At 42.7% G+C, this 21,247-nt stretch overlaps 1 protein-coding gene across 5 annotated transcripts; it reads right to left on the minus strand.

Moving 5' to 3' along the window:
- Positions 1-2,433: 2,433 nt before the first annotated feature.
- On the minus strand, positions 2,434-20,637 carry LOC149424760 (WD repeat-containing protein 55 homolog). 5 transcript variants are annotated; one of them, XM_089630982.1, is made up of 7 exons: positions 20,544-20,619; positions 19,583-19,751; positions 17,080-17,193; positions 14,728-15,050; positions 14,389-14,506; positions 3,938-4,112; positions 2,434-3,583 (listed from the first exon to the last, which is right to left on the minus strand). In XM_089630982.1, the coding sequence occupies exons 2-7, from the start codon at positions 19,746-19,748 to the stop codon at positions 3,088-3,090; spliced, it is 1,392 nt and encodes a 463-aa protein (XP_089487108.1). In that variant the 5' UTR covers positions 19,749-19,751; positions 20,544-20,619; the 3' UTR covers positions 2,434-3,087. The 5 variants fall into 5 exon arrangements, with proteins under 5 accessions (XP_089487108.1, XP_089487111.1, XP_089487109.1 ...); XM_089630985.1 differs by lacking the exon at positions 20,544-20,619 and adding an exon at positions 20,383-20,404 and having other exon boundaries at positions 19,583-19,748; XM_089630983.1 differs by lacking the exon at positions 20,544-20,619 and adding an exon at positions 20,233-20,359 and having other exon boundaries at positions 19,583-19,748.
- Between the last annotated feature and the right edge of the window lie 610 nt (positions 20,638-21,247).

Genomic DNA, 21,247 nt, shown 5'->3' on the forward strand with positions numbered 1-21,247 from the left:
GTTGGGATCTACTGTCAAAATTCACTGGCGAATCGGACACCACTCTAAAAAAACTAAATCCGACTAGATGGTCCAGTAGGGTCAATACGATATCTGCAATAAAACTTCGTTATTTTGATATTATCAAAGCATTATCAGAAATAGTTCTAAAGAGTCCTAATAAAGATGAGCGTAGTGAGTTCGTGTTGCTTTGCGAATTCATGCACAGTGTATTGAACGACATCAATTATGCATCCAAAACTTTACAAAAATGCGACATCAATTTGGGTGAGGCGAGTAAAGTTTTAGCAGAGACCAAAGCAAAGTTGCAAATTTATAGAAATGATTTCGAATTATTCAAGTGCAAAGCCAGTGAAACTGCAAGAAAATATGGTATCGATAACCATTTTCAAAAAAAAGGCAAAGAAAAGTTTTAAAACATTTTGATGAATTAACTGCTGATCACCGATTTCCAAACCGAGAAAAAACATTTAAAATTGAGATTTTCAATAATGTACTAGACACAGTAATATCTCAATTAGATACACGTTTTATTGGTATGAGTGCAGTCTGTCATATATTCGATTTTCTAACACCAACATTTTTATTACATGTTGATGAAGCAACTTTATTACAAAAGTGTGACGAATTCCAAAAAATATATATAGGCAAATAATACAGATATAATAGGCCCTAGATTTTCACTTCAATTTATTAATATTTACCATCTAGTTTTACCTCAACTAACTCAAGCATGGACTGTTCACCAATTATGTAAGGAAATAATGAGCAAATATGGAGTGCTAGAATGCGACCTAACGGAAGTATTTATAGCAATGTTATTATTCTTTACAATTCCTGTCACTTCTGCAGCAGCTGAAAGGTCATTTAGCAAATTAAAAATAATAAAAAATTATTTAAGAAATAAGATGGGCCAAACACATTTATCGCTAATAGCAATTGAAAACAAAACCGCATCAAGCCTGGATTTAAACGAAGTCATTGATACTTTTGCGAAAACCAAAGCTAGGAAAAAAATGTAAATATAATTGTTATTAAGTCAGTTGGTAGGCCCGACCTTTATATAATAAACCCTTGAATCTTCTCTATTTCGTTTTATTAGCCAAACCTACACCAAGTATTAATTGTAATTTATGTTGTTACTGTTTAATATTTTTATTACCTGCCCTGCAGTCTGCAGTGCATAGAAAAAAGCTTAAGTAGCTTTGCATTTTTAAAGTGTTTGTATATTTCATATTTTTATTTGATAAAACCTAATCAGTTTACATAGCAGTGGGGCCCCATTTTTTAATTTGCCCCAGGGCCCTTGATTACCTAGCTACGCCACTGAATAAAGTTATTATTTTTTTGGTAAACTAATGTTTACGACAAGATTTTTTATGCATAGCACAAAGGGTAACAATTATTTTATAAGCAATAATTAGTTTACCAAAAAAATAATAATTAATATTTGACAAGTTCTAATATTCTCACAAAAAAATGTAGACAATTTGTCTCGACGCCATCTAGTGAGAGAGTTAGCACTTACAATGCCTTTCTCATATAAAATAAAGTTGGTTGTTTCAGGTGAAAAATGTAACAAGCAGTAATTTTTTAATGAAACACTAGTATATATTGAATTATTTCGCGGATAAGAGATAAGTCACCATAGCTCAGTGGTCAGAGCTGTCGACCGGAAATCGAAAGGACACGGGTTCAAGTCCCGTTGGCGTCATGTATCTTTTATCAGATTTTTCAATGTGGATGAGTGTTTCAGGCTAATAATTATTGCTTATAAAATTAAATAAAGGGCTATTTTCAGTGATATGAAAAAATAACATTCAACTGTGATGTACCTACAGTCACCATTGTACTAAATGATTTTAATATCTTCTATGCTTAGTAATGAGCTCAAACGATCCCACTTCTACTGCAATCTGTACGCTTTCATCCATCCTCTGCCAATTCTATGCTTTTTAATTGAGAAAATTCATGAAGCTTAGTGCTATTTGTGGCAAGTTGATCATCATCGCACCACACCCTCTCGAAGTGATTCTTCACAAAAACGGTGCTACACAAATCAACCAAAATTACTTAGATTATGTATTATCGTCAGTCACTTGGGTGCATTGTTGGACACAGGCCTTACCTTAGATTTGCGATTCCTTCCTGTCGATTGTTTGGATGTGTCTCAGTGAAGGAAATCCGTTAAAAGAAGGTGAAAGGAGGGGATAGGAGCGAGGTTAAGAGAAAATTACTTTATTTATTTCAGAGATATTTGGAAACCCCTATACCCACAGGATGATCAGTCACTGCGGAAGTCAACCTGGAAATGTTGACAAACATTTTGCATTCTTGTTCATGTAATATTATTTATTTAACATTATTCTTTTCAACAACACAACAACAGTGCTAAAGGGGATTATAAATAAATATCATTTATATGTAATAATAATTATTTATAAATTTGGCATTCTCAGACTATAAAAATATTACCATTTGTTATTTCGGCTACTGGCATTATACCATTATGTATACCTCTCTCATTCAAAATTAAGGCGTATTAGATCTGTCAAAGAATTTATACATAAAAATGCAAAAATCAGTCATTTTAAATACATGTAGGATTACGAAAGATTTTTTAAATATTTATACAGAGTGATCAGTAGGATTTATAGATCTAATTAGAAGTTCTACCGAGCCGAATCCTCTGATATGAAAATATATGGAGTCGGTGAATTATTTTCCCATCTGATCTCTGGTGATTTGACGTGTTGTTCTTGTATTGTTTTGTATTTATTATGTTTATACATATAATGCACTTGCATAATGTGGATTGACTAGATGATCATTTGTGGAAAAGTGTGTGGAAGGGTTTAGTTTTTCCTGTGGGGAAGATTTAACCCAGACATAAAGTTGGAACATAGATAATTATTAATAATCATTTATAATAATAATAATGAGTGTTGCACACTGATGTCAATGAAGTAAATGCACAAGAGACATTGAGTTGTTAACATATTTCAAAAAATGTAAGTAAGTAATATGTACATTATCAAAAAAGTATCCGGATAAATAAAGTAAGTAATAATTTTTGTTATATTTAATTTATGTCATCCCCGAAAAGAAGTCTGAAGCATTCCTGGCTTTACTGGATGGCAGGTTATTTCGCAAATCTTTGCGTTTGTTCTGTTTCTTGTTGGCCGTGCTGACTTCCATGTCGTTGAAGTAAGAGATGTTCCAGAATTTGATGTCGTTGTTGTGCGAGCACGAGGCAATGAAGGTGCCGGCGTTGCAGATGTCCATCCGCTCCACGGAGATGGAGTGCTGGCCAACGATGCCGAGGTGTTTGTGGGGGAAGAGGTGGGTGGCCCTCAGGATCCCGTCCTCTCCCGACATGACTACGATGTTCTCGGTGATGGGGACCATGCAGGAGATGGATTGCTTGGGCCCGGCGTACTCGTCGCTGTGGAGACCAAACTCTCCCCAGTTGAAGAGGTACATCTTGCCCTTAGAGGAGCCTACAAATATTTTAGTGTCATTGCGCAGGAGACCGAGGCAGGTTAGTTCGGATTCATACTCATTTGATTGGACGTGTATTTTCCTAAAAATAAAAAATAAACAACAATAATCATTGGTTCAAATAACTTATTGGCTTATTAAATTTGGTATGTCAATACATACTATCTTTCTGTAAAAGCATTAAATCATTCTTATGCCCGGAGCAATCTTTTTCCAATGTTTGAAAATACATACTTTAGTCAAAAAAATTACAGAAAATGTTAGCTTGCTAAAGTTTCTACTGGAAAAGAGGCAGTTAAATATGTAAAACATAATTAATATAAAATATGTAGTTTCCCCAATATGTATTATGAATTTTGTCAATGTTTGGAAATAAGTTGAAATTTAATTTGTGAATTCTATAATAGACAAGATATAATATAAAATAGTGACGCACCTTCCGCTCATGTTGATGGTGCTGAGGCCCCCGTCCCCGCCCGTGCAGACCAGGTACTTGGCGGCGGAATTGGTGATCATGTCGGAGATGTAGTCCTCAGAGACCTTCAGCGAGAAGATGGGGACGGTGTGTTTCTCCCGCGTGTCCCACATCCTCACGGTGCCCTCGTCGTCACCTAATTAATGGAAGTAATTAGTTGATTTCTAACTTGTATTCCGTAAACATCATGTAACGTGTGGGTTGCTACCCAATCGTCACACAACTGCACACCCCTACAATGCTATCTCAACTCTAGGCAAAGTTTGCTGAAGGCTTCTGAACGGCCGAGCGAAATGATAGATATTATCAGGCTACGAACAAACCAGCTCATTCAGGAAAGTTCTTTAAAAGGCGAACGGAGTGAGTAGTGCGGCTCCCCGTAGCGGGCAGTCCTGCGCTCCCGCCGGGGCTACATGCCCGGTGATCGTTCAACTTGGATCCATAAAAGGAGGACGTTCAGGGACTGGACAGGGATGTTACTCTGGGAAAACTCAAGATACTGCACACCCCTACAATGCTATCTCAACTCTAGGCAAAGTTTGCTGAAGGCTTCTGAACGGCCGAGCGAAATGATAGATATTATCAGGCTACGAACAAACCAGCTCATTCAGGAAAGTTCTTTAAAAGGCGAACGGAGTGAGTAGTGCGGCTCCCCGTAGCGGGCAGTCCTGCGCTCCCGCCGGGGCTACATGCCCGGTGATCGTTCAACTTGGATCCATAAAAGGAGGACGTTCAGGGACTGGACAGGGATGTTACTCTGGGAAAACTCAAGATTATGCACACCCCTACAATGCTATCTCAACTCTAGGCAAAGTTTGCTGAAGGCTTCTGAACGGCCGAGCGAAATGATAGATATTATCAGGCTACGAACAAACCAGCTCATTCAGGAAAGTTCTTTAAAAGGCGAACGGAGTGAGTAGTGCGGCTCCCCGTAGCGGGCAGTCCTGTGCTCCCGCCGGGGCTACATGCCCGGTGATCGTTCAACTTGGATCCATAAAAGGAGGACGTTCAGGGACTGGACAGGGATGTTACTCTGGGAAAACTCAAGATTATGCACACCCCTACAATGCTATCTCAACTCTAGGCAAAGTTTGCTGAAGGCTTCTGAACGGCCGAGCGAAATGATAGATATTATCAGGCTACGAACAAACCAGCTCATTCAGGAAAGTTCTTTAAAAGGCGAACGGAGTGAGTAGTGCGGCTCCCCGTAGCGGGCAGTCCTGCGCTCCCGCCGGGGCTACATGCCCGGTGATCGTTCAACTTGGATCCATAAAAGGAGGACGTTCAGGGACTGGACAGGGATGTTACTCTGGGAAAACTCAAGATACTGCACACCCCTACAATGCTATCTCAACTCTAGGCAAAGTTTGCTGAAGGCTTCTGAACGGCCGAGCGAAATGATAGATATTATCAGGCTACGAACAAACCAGCTCATTCAGGAAAGTTCTTTAAAAGGCGAACGGAGTGAGTAGTGCGGCTCCCCGTAGCGGGCAGTCCTGCGCTCCCGCCGGGGCTACATGCCCGGTGATCGTTCAACTTGGATCCATAAAAGGAGGACGTTCAGGGACTGGACAGGGATGTTACTCTGGGAAAACTCAAGATACTGCACACCCCTACAATGCTATCTCAACTCTAGGCAAAGTTTGCTGAAGGCTTCTGAACGGCCGAGCGAAATGATAGATATTATCAGGCTACGAACAAACCAGCTCATTCAGGAAAGTTCTTTAAAAGGCGAACGGAGTGAGTAGTGCGGCTCCCCGTAGCGGGCAGTCCTGCGCTCCCGCCGGGGCTACATGCCCGGTGATCGTTCAACTTGGATCCATAAAAGGAGGACGTTCAGGGACTGGACAGGGATGTTACTCTGGGAAAACTCAAGATACTGCACACCCCTACAATGCTATCTCAACTCTAGGCAAAGTTTGCTGAAGGCTTCTGAACGGCCGAGCGAAATGATAGATATTATCAGGCTACGAACAAACCAGCTCATTCAGGAAAGTTCTTTAAAAGGCGAACGGAGTGAGTAGTGCGGCTCCCCGTAGCGGGCAGTCCTGCGCTCCCGCCGGGGCTACATGCCCGGTGATCGTTCAACTTGGATCCATAAAAGGAGGACGTTCAGGGACTGGACAGGGATGTTACTCTGGGAAAACTCAAGATACTGCACACCCCTACAATGCTATCTCAACTCTAGGCAAAGTTTGCTGAAGGCTTCTGAACGGCCGAGCGAAATGATAGATATTATCAGGCTACGAACAAACCAGCTCATTCAGGAAAGTTCTTTAAAAGGCGAACGGAGTGAGTAGTGCGGCTCCCCGTAGCGGGCAGTCCTGCGCTCCCGCCGGGGCTACATGCCCGGTGATCGTTCAACTTGGATCCATAAAAGGAGGACGTTCAGGGACTGGACAGGGATGTTACTCTGGGAAAACTCAAGATACTGCACACCCCTACAATGCTATCTCAACTCTAGGCAAAGTTTGCTGAAGGCTTCTGAACGGCCGAGCGAAATGATAGATATTATCAGGCTACGAACAAACCAGCTCATTCAGGAAAGTTCTTTAAAAGGCGAACGGAGTGAGTAGTGCGGCTCCCCGTAGCGGGCAGTCCTGCGCTCCCGCCGGGGCTACATGCCCGGTGATCGTTCAACTTGGATCCATAAAAGGAGGACGTTCAGGGACTGGACAGGGATGTTACTCTGGGAAAACTCAAGATACTGCACACCCCTACAATGCTATCTCAACTCTAGGCAAAGTTTGCTGAAGGCTTCTGAACGGCCGAGCGAAATGATAGATATTATCAGGCTACGAACAAACCAGCTCATTCAGGAAAGTTCTTTAAAAGGCGAACGGAGTGAGTAGTGCGGCTCCCCGTAGCGGGCAGTCCTGCGCTCCCGCCGGGGCTACATGCCCGGTGATCGTTCAACTTGGATCCATAAAAGGAGGACGTTCAGGGACTGGACAGGGATGTTACTCTGGGAAAACTCAAGATACTGCACACCCCTACAATGCTATCTCAACTCTAGGCAAAGTTTGCTGAAGGCTTCTGAACGGCCGAGCGAAATGATAGATATTATCAGGCTACGAACAAACCAGCTCATTCAGGAAAGTTCTTTAAAAGGCGAACGGAGTGAGTAGTGCGGCTCCCCGTAGCGGGCAGTCCTGCGCTCCCGCCGGGGCTACATGCCCGGTGATCGTTCAACTTGGATCCATAAAAGGAGGACGTTCAGGGACTGGACAGGGATGTTACTCTGGGAAAACTCAAGATACTGCACACCCCTACAATGCTATCTCAACTCTAGGCAAAGTTTGCTGAAGGCTTCTGAACGGCCGAGCGAAATGATAGATATTATCAGGCTACGAACAAACCAGCTCATTCAGGAAAGTTCTTTAAAAGGCGAACGGAGTGAGTAGTGCGGCTCCCCGTAGCGGGCAGTCCTGCGCTCCCGCCGGGGCTACATGCCCGGTGATCGTTCAACTTGGATCCATAAAAGGAGGACGTTCAGGGACTGGACAGGGATGTTACTCTGGGAAAACTCAAGATACTGCACACCCCTACAATGCTATCTCAACTCTAGGCAAAGTTTGCTGAAGGCTTCTGAACGGCCGAGCGAAATGATAGATATTATCAGGCTACGAACAAACCAGCTCATTCAGGAAAGTTCTTTAAAAGGCGAACGGAGTGAGTAGTGCGGCTCCCCGTAGCGGGCAGTCCTGCGCTCCCGCCGGGGCTACATGCCCGGTGATCGTTCAACTTGGATCCATAAAAGGAGGACGTTCAGGGACTGGACAGGGATGTTACTCTGGGAAAACTCAAGATACTGCACACCCCTACAATGCTATCTCAACTCTAGGCAAAGTTTGCTGAAGGCTTCTGAACGGCCGAGCGAAATGATAGATATTATCAGGCTACGAACAAACCAGCTCATTCAGGAAAGTTCTTTAAAAGGCGAACGGAGTGAGTAGTGCGGCTCCCCGTAGCGGGCAGTCCTGCGCTCCCGCCGGGGCTACATGCCCGGTGATCGTTCAACTTGGATCCATAAAAGGAGGACGTTCAGGGACTGGACAGGGATGTTACTCTGGGAAAACTCAAGATACTGCACACCCCTACAATGCTATCTCAACTCTAGGCAAAGTTTGCTGAAGGCTTCTGAACGGCCGAGCGAAATGATAGATATTATCAGGCTACGAACAAACCAGCTCATTCAGGAAAGTTCTTTAAAAGGCGAACGGAGTGAGTAGTGCGGCTCCCCGTAGCGGGCAGTCCTGCGCTCCCGCCGGGGCTACATGCCCGGTGATCGTTCAACTTGGATCCATAAAAGGAGGACGTTCAGGGACTGGACAGGGATGTTACTCTGGGAAAACTCAAGATACTGCACACCCCTACAATGCTATCTCAACTCTAGGCAAAGTTTGCTGAAGGCTTCTGAACGGCCGAGCGAAATGATAGATATTATCAGGCTACGAACAAACCAGCTCATTCAGGAAAGTTCTTTAAAAGGCGAACGGAGTGAGAAGTGCGGCTCCCCGTAGCGGGCAGTCCTGCGCTCCCGCCGGGGCTACATGCCCGGTGATCGTTCAACTTGGATCCATAAAAGGAGGACGTTCAGGGACTGGACAGGGATGTTACTCTGGGAAAACTCAAGATACTGCACACCCCTACAATGCTATCTCAACTCTAGGCAAAGTTTGCTGAAGGCTTCTGAACGGCCGAGCGAAATGATAGATATTATCAGGCTACGAACAAACCAGCTCATTCAGGAAAGTTCTTTAAAAGGCGAACGGAGTGAGTAGTGCGGCTCCCCGTAGCGGGCAGTCCTGCGCTCCCGCCGGGGCTACATGCCCGGTGATCGTTCAACTTGGATCCATAAAAGGAGGACGTTCAGGGACTGGACAGGGATGTTACTCTGGGAAAACTCAAGATACTGCACACCCCTACAATGCTATCTCAACTCTAGGCAAAGTTTGCTGAAGGCTTCTGAACGGCCGAGCGAAATGATAGATATTATCAGGCTACGAACAAACCAGCTCATTCAGGAAAGTTCTTTAAAAGGCGAACGGAGTGAGTAGTGCGGCTCCCCGTAGCGGGCAGTCCTGCGCTCCCGCCGGGGCTACATGCCCGGTGATCGTTCAACTTGGATCCATAAAAGGAGGACGTTCAGGGACTGGACAGGGATGTTACTCTGGGAAAACTCAAGATACTGCACACCCCTACAATGCTATCTCAACTCTAGGCAAAGTTTGCTGAAGGCTTCTGAACGGCCGAGCGAAATGATAGATATTATCAGGCTACGAACAAACCAGCTCATTCAGGAAAGTTCTTTAAATGGCGAACGGAGTGAGTAGTGCGGCTCCCCGTAGCGGGCAGTCCTGCGCTCCCGCCGGGGCTACATGCCCGGTGATCGTTCAACTTGGATCCATAAAAGGAGGACGTTCAGGGACTGGACAGGGATGTTACTCTGGGAAAACTCAAGATACTGCACACCCCTACAATGCTATCTCAACTCTAGGCAAAGTTTGCTGAAGGCTTCTGAACGGCCGAGCGAAATGATAGATATTATCAGGCTACGAACAAACCAGCTCATTCAGGAAAGTTCTTTAAAAGGCGAACGGAGTGAGTAGTGCGGCTCCCCGTAGCGGGCAGTCCTGCGCTCCCGCCGGGGCTACATGCCCGGTGATCGTTCAACTTGGATCCATAAAAGGAGGACGTTCAGGGACTGGACAGGGATGTTACTCTGGGAAAACTCAAGATACTGCACACCCCTACAATGCTATCTCAACTCTAGGCAAAGTTTGCTGAAGGCTTCTGAACGGCCGAGCGAAATGATAGATATTATCAGGCTACGAACAAACCAGCTCATTCAGGAAAGTTCTTTAAAAGGCGAACGGAGTGAGTAGTGCGGCTCCCCGTAGCGGGCAGTCCTGCGCTCCCGCCGGGGCTACATGCCCGGTGATCGTTCAACTTGGATCCATAAAAGGAGGACGTTCAGGGACTGGACAGGGATGTTACTCTGGGAAAACTCAAGATACTGCACACCCCTACAATGCTATCTCAACTCTAGGCAAAGTTTGCTGAAGGCTTCTGAACGGCCGAGCGAAATGATAGATATTATCAGGCTACGAACAAACCAGCTCATTCAGGAAAGTTCTTTAAAAGGCGAACGGAGTGAGTAGTGCGGCTCCCCGTAGCGGGCAGTCCTGCGCTCCCGCCGGGGCTACATGCCCGGTGATCGTTCAACTTGGATCCATAAAAGGAGGACGTTCAGGGACTGGACAGGGATGTTACTCTGGGAAAACTCAAGATACTGCACACCCCTACAATGCTATCTCAACTCTAGGCAAAGTTTGCTGAAGGCTTCTGAACGGCCGAGCGAAATGATAGATATTATCAGGCTACGAACAAACCAGCTCATTCAGGAAAGTTCTTTAAAAGGCGAACGGAGTGAGTAGTGCGGCTCCCCGTAGCGGGCAGTCCTGCGCTCCCGCCGGGGCTACATGCCCGGTGATCGTTCAACTTGGATCCATAAAAGGAGGACGTTCAGGGACTGGACAGGGATGTTACTCTGGGAAAACTCAAGATACTGCACACCCCTACAATGCTATCTCAACTCTAGGCAAAGTTTGCTGAAGGCTTCTGAACGGCCGAGCGAAATGATAGATATTATCAGGCTACGAACAAACCAGCTCATTCAGGAAAGTTCTTTAAAAGGCGAACGGAGTGAGTAGTGCGGCTCCCCGTAGCGGGCAGTCCTGCGCTCCCGCCGGGGCTACATGCCCGGTGATCGTTCAACTTGGATCCATAAAAGGAGGACGTTCAGGGACTGGACAGGGATGTTACTCTGGGAAAACTCAAGATACTGCACACCCCTACAATGCTATCTCAACTCTAGGCAAAGTTTGCTGAAGGCTTCTGAACGGCCGAGCGAAATGATAGATATTATCAGGCTACGAACAAACCAGCTCATTCAGGAAAGTTCTTTAAAAGGCGAACGGAGTGAGTAGTGCGGCTCCCCGTAGCGGGCAGTCCTGCGCTCCCGCCGGGGCTACATGCCCGGTGATCGTTCAACTTGGATCCATAAAAGGAGGACGTTCAGGGACTGGACAGGGATGTTACTCTGGGAAAACTCAAGATACTGCACACCCCTACAATGCTATCTCAACTCTAGGCAAAGTTTGCTGAAGGCTTCTGAACGGCCGAGCGAAATGATAGATATTATCAGGCTACGAACAAACCAGCTCATTCAGGAAAGTTCTTTAAAAGGCGAACGGAGTGAGTAGTGCGGCTCCCCGTAGCGGGCAGTCCTGCGCTCCCGCCGGGGCTACATGCCCGGTGATCGTTCAACTTGGATCCATAAAAGGAGGACGTTCAGGGACTGGACAGGGATGTTACTCTGGGAAAACTCAAGATACTGCACACCCCTACAATGCTATCTCAACTCTAGGCAAAGTTTGCTGAAGGCTTCTGAACGGCCGAGCGAAATGATAGATATTATCAGGCTACGAACAAACCAGCTCATTCAGGAAAGTTCTTTAAAAGGCGAACGGAGTGAGTAGTGCGGCTCCCCGTAGCGGGCAGTCCTGCGCTCCCGCCGGGGCTACATGCCCGGTGATCGTTCAACTTGGATCCATAAAAGGAGGACGTTCAGGGACTGGACAGGGATGTTACTCTGGGAAAACTCAAGATACTGCACACCCCTACAATGCTATCTCAACTCTAGGCAAAGTTTGCTGAAGGCTTCTGAACGGCCGAGCGAAATGATAGATATTATCAGGCTACGAACAAACCAGCTCATTCAGGAAAGTTCTTTAAAAGGCGAACGGAGTGAGTAGTGCGGCTCCCCGTAGCGGGCAGTCCTGCGCTCCCGCCGGGGCTACATGCCCGGTGATCGTTCAACTTGGATCCATAAAAGGAGGACGTTCAGGGACTGGACAGGGATGTTACTCTGGGAAAACTCAAGATACTGCACACCCCTACAATGCTATCTCAACTCTAGGCAAAGTTTGCTGAAGGCTTCTGAACGGCCGAGCGAAATGATAGATATTATCAGGCTACGAACAAACCAGCTCATTCAGGAAAGTTCTTTAAAAGGCGAACGGAGTGAGTAGTGCGGCTCCCCGTAGCGGGCAGTCCTGCGCTCCCGCCGGGGCTACATGCCCGGTGATCGTTCAACTTGGATCCATAAAAGGAGGACGTTCAGGGACTGGACAGGGATGTTACTCTGGGAAAACTCAAGATACTGCACACCCCTACAATGCTATCTCAACTCTAGGCAAAGTTTGCTGAAGGCTTCTGAACGGCCGAGCGAAATGATAGATATTATCAGGCTACGAACAAACCAGCTCATTCAGGAAAGTTCTTTAAAAGGCGAACGGAGTGAGTAGTGCGGCTCCCCGTAGCGGGCAGTCCTGCGCTCCCGCCGGGGCTACATGCCCGGTGATCGTTCAACTTGGATCCATAAAAGGAGGACGTTCAGGGACTGGACAGGGATGTTACTCTGGGAAAACTCAAGATACTGCACACCCCTACAATGCTATCTCAACTCTAGGCAAAGTTTGCTGAAGGCTTCTGAACGGCCGAGCGAAATGATAGATATTATCAGGCTACGAACAAACCAGCTCATTCAGGAAAGTTCTTTAAAAGGCGAACGGAGTGAGTAGTGCGGCTCCCCGTAGCGGGCAGTCCTGCGCTCCCGCCGGGGCTACATGCCCGGTGATCGTTCAACTTGGATCCATAAAAGGAGGACGTTCAGGGACTGGACAGGGATGTTACTCTGGGAAAACTCAAGATACTGCACACCCCTACAATGCTATCTCAACTCTAGGCAAAGTTTGCTGAAGGCTTCTGAACGGCCGAGCGAAATGATAGATATTATCAGGCTACGAACAAACCAGCTCATTCAGGAAAGTTCTTTAAAAGGCGAACGGAGTGAGTAGTGCGGCTCCCCGTAGCGGGCAGTCCTGCGCTCCCGCCGGGGCTACATGCCCGGTGATCGTTCAACTTGGATCCATAAAAGGAGGACGTTCAGGGACTGGACAGGGATGTTACTCTGGGAAAACTCAAGATACTGCACACCCCTACAATGCTATCTCAACTCTAGGCAAAGTTTGCTGAAGGCTTCTGAACGGCCGAGCGAAATGATAGATATTATCAGGCTACGAACAAACCAGCTCATTCAGGAAAGTTCTTTAAAAGGCGAACGGAGTGAGTAGTGCGGCTCCCCGTAGCGGGCAGTCCTGCGCTCCCGCCGGGGCTACATGCCCGGTGATCGTTCAACTTGGATCCATAAAAGGAGGACGTTCAGGGACTGGACAGGGATGTTACTCTGGGAAAACTCAAGATACTGCACACCCCTACAATGCTATCTCAACTCTAGGCAAAGTTTGCTGAAGGCTTCTGAACGGCCGAGCGAAATGATAGATATTATCAGGCTACGAACAAACCAGCTCATTCAGGAAAGTTCTTTAAAAGGCGAACGGAGTGAGTAGTGCGGCTCCCCGTAGCGGGCAGTCCTGCGCTCCCGCCGGGGCTACATGCCCGGTGATCGTTCAACTTGGATCCATAAAAGGAGGACGTTCAGGGACTGGACAGGGATGTTACTCTGGGAAAACTCAAGATACTGCACACTACAATGCTATCTCAACTCTAGGCAAAGTTTGCTGAAGGCTTCTGAACGGCCGAGCGAAATGATAGATATTATCAGGCTACGAACAAACCAGCTCATTCAGGAAAGTTCTTTAAAAGGCGAACGGAGTGAGTAGTGCGGCTCCCCGTAGCGGGCAGTCCTGCGCTCCCGCCGGGGCTACATGCCCGGTGATCGTTCAACTTGGATCCATAAAAGGAGGACGTTCAGGGACTGGACAGGGGACGTTACTCTGGGAAAGATTGTAATCTTTTTGTATTCACATCTGTTTGAAGAACGAGGACTTCGCTATTCTACACCACCGTAGCTCGGCATGACGGTGCGAATTTTGGAAATGACGCGGCGAGCTGTGGATGAACACTGAACTGACCCTTAAGACTCACACAGGAAGAAGCTGAGGATTGAGACAACAAGATTCAAGATTACCATCACAACACTACTACCATAATTTTCGTATGTTAACATAAATTCATCTGAAATGATTTGCACTCTCTCTCTTGCCTATATTGCAGTTACATATATTTTTGTTATACTCAATTTAATCAAATTAGCAAATTGTACTATTTGAGAGTAAGTGAGTTATTTTATTCATAAATTCACTCTCCCAGATTCCCTTTGAACAAGATAATCGTGTTCTTCACCTACTATACCACTAGTACCCGTGACAATCATCAAGAGTGATTCATTGTGTGACATTTCTACCATTGAGTGAATATAATAATAAAAATAAACGGATAATTTATACAGCGCAATAAGATACATTATGTAATAATTATATTACCTGTAGCTATGAGGTTTTCAGTAATGACTCGAAGGCAGTAAATGGGATCATCGTGAGCATTTTCATATAGTCCTTTAAGTTTCCCAGTGTCCATATCCGTCAACATTATGCTTTTATCCTGTAAAAATTAAATAATTTTGTTTTACAAAATCAATCAATAGCTGGCGGGTAGATGGAGCAACTATTGTGATATGGAGGCCTAATAGGTGGTTTATATTGGAGCCCGGCCTTTTGAGTCCCTCACCTCAAATTGTTATAAATTATAATTATTGCTTCACATAGATTTATTGGCACGCGATAGGCGAAGTCTATAACAAGAGTAATAGGTTCAGTCCATACCTTTGAACAGCTAAACAGAGTGTTGCCGTCTTGGCTGAATTCAATATCGCGGCAGGCCTTCGAGTGAAGCTCGTGCGTAGCCATCAGTTGGTTCTCCTCATTGCTGTAGTTGTAGATGTACACGTCTCCCGTGATAGAGCCCACGGCCAGGATGTCGTGCACCGGGTGAAAGCACAGGTCTACGATGCAGTCCTCTGTCTGGATATCTGGCGGGTGGTCCCTCTGTATCTCTTTAGCCGCCTTAATGGCCTTCACCAACTCATCGTCTTCATCTTCTTCCGGTTCCTTCTCATCCTGCTCCTCCTCGTTGGATGAGTCCTTATCTGATGAAAACAATACATTGTAATAAGAACTGAAACAACATCAAAAATATATATATAAATGCGAAATCACTGAATGAAGTAATTTTTATCAGTACAATTAACAGGGCGTTAAGGGACGTATCTTAACCAGCAATTCCTGGCTTTATTTGGAGTAAAAAACGTATCAGAAATCACAGGTTAAAGTAAATCAAGTACATCTGTTAACATCCTGTATATGTATACAATACAATATAAGTAGTAATCCAGCAATGGGGCCCCGTATGAGGCGCCAGTGCAATATAAGTAGGCCCCCATGTAATGGCGCCAGTAACATAATACAGGCCTCCGTGTCAGTGCAATACACGATGGGTGACAGAGCAATAATACAGTGTGATGTACGTAGGATTTAGAATTAAGTCGATCGACATAGTTGGCATCAGGGGTCATGTCCCTGAGCATTACCTCGGATTAGCTCTACAAAGCCATGATGTCGATTCTTACTCAAGGCGTGGGGTCAGCAATCAGCTTCTGCTAGTATCATTCAGGGCGAGAGAGGGGTTCATTAAAGACAAAAGAATTAGGTTTCAACGTTATATTATAGCAAAGGGCTATATTACAACATTCAAAGGGGTCCTCACAAAGAATCCCATCTTATACATATGGGACATTGTAAACATTACAGGTACAAAGTATAATCCTATGTAATTGTGATCTCTCTCTCTCTCTGAATTTAAGTTACGAAATCGTCACTGAGTTCACGAGAGCACATGAATAGGGGGTAGAAAGGTCAAGCTTACATAGTGTCTTCTATCGGTGATGTGTACTTGCGGCGGCAATTTCCCACGTGCAGGGAGCGCGTCAGAACATGAGTGAACAAGCTTAGGTTCTCCGAGAAATCCGGCTAGGAGTTTATACTATATTCTTTGTCGAACGGCAATGATTTTATGGTGATTATCCGGACGTTAGTCTGGATATTCTTTTGTATCCGAATTTGGTTTGTTTGATTTGCGACATGTTGACGCGCTGAGAGCAGAATCTGGAGAGCGCGAGCGAACGGCTCATGGCGAGCGTGCTGGCGGCGGCCGGGCGATTAGTTCTGTTTTTCGCCGCTAGGACGGCGAGTGTTTAGGTTCCGCATATACTGTTGCCTGCGCCGAGCGTGTGGCAGCTTTGATTATTATTATTATTTCCTACGATTCAAACCGCTACATAACAACACCTTCATATTATTATAATAATTTAGAAATATCTAAAACTCCATTGACGTGAAATATGTATCACCTTATCTGAATTCAAATTCAATAAAACATGGTTTGTTCAAATTAATAGAAATGAAATACATAAACATCAAATGCGTAAAATACAAAAATTTTCCTTGGAAAAATAAACACTAATAATACATTTATGAAGAAATTGGTTCAAATTGAATTATCATCATACCTCCATTAATCCTTCCGATGACTTCCACCCCCTATTCATTGGAAGTTCAATCAAACAATGTTGAGCCGACTTGACACAAGGAACATTCATCTGAGTCATCATCCCTCACTTTCATTATTGATTGAAACCCTTTCCCTTCCTCCAGCTGCATCAGACCTTATTTCAGCATGCCCATATATTGCTAACGCGCTTGTGATCAAATAAGTCATTACAGTTTGGTAAATATCATCCACGTCGTTCCAACCAGTGGAACGAAAAAATAAATAATTTTTCATTCAATGCCCATACCACCAGGTGTGGTATAACGATGATTATCTGACTTTGCAATATTGGTTTTACAGGTGTTTTAAGGAAGTAAAAAATTAATTAATTAACACTTTGTACCTTTGACAGTAATTTCCAGATCATTTGTATTCTCATCCGATTGTTTCTCATTCATTTGGCTCGTGTCTGCCTCGAATGATATGCCAAGGGGACTAAAACTCATAGTAATCATTGCTTGTTTGCTGAATAGATACAGACAATCTACAAAATTTTCTTTGTTCTGGTAAAACTGAACCAAAAGAAAGGATTGATAGAGGAAAATCGATTTATATCGAATACATCATACCTTCAATGTCTTGTTCCAAACCATCGTCCGTTGCCTCCTGTACTCGGGAAGTTCCTTCCAAGCTAGGGCCTACGCCGACATCAATCACTTGGTCGCTGGCTAGATAATCTAGATCTACAAAATTGTCTTTGGTAGGGTAAAATTGAACCGAAAAAGAGTTATTGAAGAAGATAATACTAATAAATCTAAACGAAATATGAAACAGAACAAGACACAGAAAAATAAAAAGACAACGGTCTCAGCTGGGAATCGAATCCAGGATCTCTGTCTTACCGGAACAACGTCTTTAACCACTCGACCATTGGGACCTAATTATTATACGTCAATTTTGTCAATCTCATATTTCAAATTCAGAATTAAGAATATTATCTTGCAACTAATTTTACCCGTATTTTTTTTTATTACAAAGTTCTAAAGAATTTGTTTGTAACCTAGATTGTGTTTCGGATGTACTTTTAAAGTTAGGAAGAAATTTATTTGGTAAAATTTCCGAACTCTGCTTTCTTCTTAATATGCACAAATTATTTAAATAACACTTCATATCAATTTAATTACTTCAAGAAACAACTATTTGCGTCAGGGGAGGAGGTAAAAGACGCATTATAGTTCCAATTATTTCAATCAAACTTCAAAGGAAACTGAAGTTTGCTGGAAGGTTCCGCTTCAATCAAAATACGCATAAATTATTTAAATAACCCAAACTAAGAACCTCATAACCTATTTTTTGCATGTTTTTCCATGTGAATAGTTGTTTCAATAATTTGGGCGTATTTATGTATAAAATTGTACACCCATAAGGGCTTTTATATTCATATTATGTAAATAACTGTAACAATACAGTGCAACAGTAATCATGGAGTAAATTTAGATAATATAAATACATGCATAGAACCCATCATTGATACAGAACAATAATATATATATATATTTTTTTTTTACTTCTTTTTAGAAAGATAAACATTCCCGGGTTACGAATAACCTAAAAATATTTGAAAATCTCCTACTACCACCACAGTAAGAGGAAAATGTTGCTTGTGTTGTGATGGAGGACTTAGGGCCAGCCGAGGAATTGAACAGACTACGCCTGGGTGGGACCCAAACGCGAAGTCGACTCAGCCACCGACGGTTATGTTTACATTGTAATCATTTAATGTTATTATGTACAAATCTCAAGTACGCCAAACAATTGAAGCATTGGGAGGAAAAGAGATGTTATTGGCCGAACACCCTTTATTCTTTTACTAGACCAAACGGTGGTCTTATCCCTGTTTTACCACCTGACAAAAACTCATTTCATTCTGACATACTGTCTTAATGGCAAGTTATATGATAGAAGATTTTCAAATACTCCTACCACGAAAAATCAATATTTTGCCATGCAACAATATTTCATTCTGAAATACTTAACAGATATTTTACGATCAAATTTTTTTTTCGGTACAGATGTACAGTTTGAATTTTTTTTTCAAACTTGTTATTATTAAAACAGCAACTAAATCTGACCAAAGTGCCAGTTGCTGGCGTAAAGCCTGAGAAAAAATAGATGTGTTGTCGGTCACATCATTCTTAGAACCAGGGAATGGAGAATGGTATAAGAACATACTATCTTTCCTAGTACATCGGCAACTCATAAAGACAGTCCTGAACACAAACTTTCCAATACATTCATACTTATAATCAATAATAATGTTCTGAAAAATGTTTTTGTGTAAGTCGCCGCGTTTTTGGAACAAACTTCTACTGGCATCAGTCTTTCCTTCTTTAAATCCCTTTCTACAGCCCCTACCTTACCCCGCTTCACAACTCGGATGGCGACATACTGTCTTTACACTGTACAGACAGGAACACTCTTGTGAGGTGTAACATAAAAAATAAATTTAAGAAGTATGCTATTATAGCCTTCTTGTAATCATATTCAGTGCAGTTGAATACATCTACTAGTCCCTCAAAAGTATTGCCAACTGCTTGCAATCTATACATGCGAGATACAAGCGAGTAACTAAATGACTCAGTCCCGATATTATTGTTACAATCTTTTTAGAATTTTGCATTGAGTCGTTCTAGTTGGTGTATACAATTTTAGTTCTTTCATTATGTAATTGTATATTATGGCTTCAGTATGTAGATCAAGTTTAGAGTTAATATTTAAGAGGATATTAAAGTGAGGGGACCAGATATAATTATATGCAGAAGTAAGAGGAGTATGGATATTTTACTATTTATTTTAGTGCCTGTTTGTAAGAATGCATCCCTGAATACAAAATATAAAAATTATTACAATTTCTCTTTTCAATCTAGACGCCAGTTTAAAATTTTTCAGTTAGCTTCCTTGCACTTTGATTTCTGTTCAAATGTGTAACTTTATAATATAATTATATTGTTAATTATTAGACTAATTGTAGCAAGCGTACGATGATGACATATTAATTATAATTAACAAATATTGATGTCAATAAACGCCCGGGTTACCGGCAATAAAAAAAAAATTGAAACAAAGTTAAACCTGCTTGGTGCGTGGCATCACCTTCCTCCTCCTCATCTGAAGATTCATCAAACTCTGAGCCGACGGAGCTCAGGTCACTCTGGTTGAGGTCTTCTTGCAAAGCATCCACTGACTGCAACTCATCCTCATCCTCCTGATGGCCCAATCCCTTTTTTGCCAGGCCCATCTGCTTAGGAAAAATGCACATTTCTTCTTTAAAACGGAAGAATTACAAAAGAATATTCAACAAGTAGTGAACAGCCGGCAAAAGATCGACAATAATTCTCGCCAAAAAATTTCACTGATCGAACAGATTGCTCAGTTAGAATTGCAATGCTATTGAAATCAGAAAATCAATACATCAGATGCATCTGTCTCACTTTGACATTGCGTAGAGCGAGGGACGAATGTTGACACTGCATAAAATGCATTTATAGAATAGACAACAAACTTTCACCAAAAAAGAGGAATTCTTTTACATACAAAGTGCGTTTACTATGGGCATAAACTTAATTTTGATGTTGTGTGGGTCCCCTTTACAAGGTTAAAACCAAATAATGATCTAATTTTACAGAAGTAATCAATGTCGTCGTGATGAGATTTGAGAGATTGAAACAAAAGATATTATAAGTTATTACGACTTATATTATAATAATTTGAAAAGGTAATACCTCAGCAATTTTACATCAACAATTACAAAACAGAACTACTTTGTAACACGGGTAATTATTTACCTACGACTACCGTTTGAGAAAATATTCCTTACATGTTAGGTTAGGTTGGATTAGGTAGAATTAAATCACAAAACAGTCTATACAAACCTAGCGTAGCCCACAAACTACTTGAAAACTGGGATATAACTCTAAAGGGGACGCGAGCAGGCGTTATTAAAGGGGCAATTTTTTGTAGTAGTAAAAACGGTAGTCGTAGGTAAATATTTACCGTAACACGTTGTATTATTTTGTTTACGTAATATACTTACTTATATTGTTGTCGCACTAGCGCTTGACACTTTGACAGAGCGAAAGAAAAATAGAAGCATAACCTCAATCTACGACATGCTATGACATAAACAAAGGAATTGCCATATTCAGAATTCAAACCCTTTATCGTAACTGTTAAAATTTAGTACTTGCTTTTTAGTATATTTTTAAATTCTGGATATATTTCTGTTGTGATATTATAAAAATTGTCCAAACGGTTTGACTTCTGATTTGTAACAATGAATTTCGTAAACAATTATTGTTTTATTTAAACTTTACTAATGACAAGAAGGTGAAGATATTTATTTTTGGCCAAGATCACCATTAATGGGTAAAAGCCAAAATAAATAGTGATAAAAAAAAGATGTCTATGTTGGTATTTTCGATTATTATAGAAACAAAATTTTGAGAAAAGTAAAAAAATATCGCAAAGAATTAAATATTTTTTAGATTTTTTGAATTTATGGTTTTTTGAGTTTTCTGAAAAAATCGATGTAATAGTATGTAGCGATGGGCATGATATCCATTTCGATTAAATATCTAGCTTTTACACGTGGCTTCACTTGCATGTTATTATCGAAAAATTACTGTACAAATAATTTTCCCACAGGAATGAAATATTTTTTCCGGGTAAAAAGTAGCCAATGTCACTTTCCAGTCTTCCAACCTTCCAACTATCCTTATGAAAAAATCAAGTCGATCG

Source organism: Hesperophylax consimilis, chromosome 4, assembly GCF_061612785.1.
Source record: "Hesperophylax consimilis isolate HC1 chromosome 4, BYU_Hcon_1.0, whole genome shotgun sequence".
Lineage (NCBI taxonomy): Eukaryota > Metazoa > Arthropoda > Insecta > Trichoptera > Limnephilidae > Hesperophylax > Hesperophylax consimilis.

Excerpts from the sequence above, each read along its gene's own strand:
- LOC149424760 (XM_089630982.1), bottom strand. The coding sequence starts at position 19,748 with ATGGGCCTGGCAAAAAAGGGATTGGGCCATCAGGAGGATGAGGATGAG. Across the intron at positions 17,194-19,582 it reads TGATGCCACGCACCAAGCAG|ATCTAGATTATCTAGCCAGC; the intron begins GTTTAACTTTGT and ends ACAATTTTGTAG. Across the intron at positions 4,113-14,388 it reads TGAAAACCTCATAGCTACAG|GTGACGACGAGGGCACCGTG; the intron begins GTAATATAATTA and ends TCCATTAATTAG.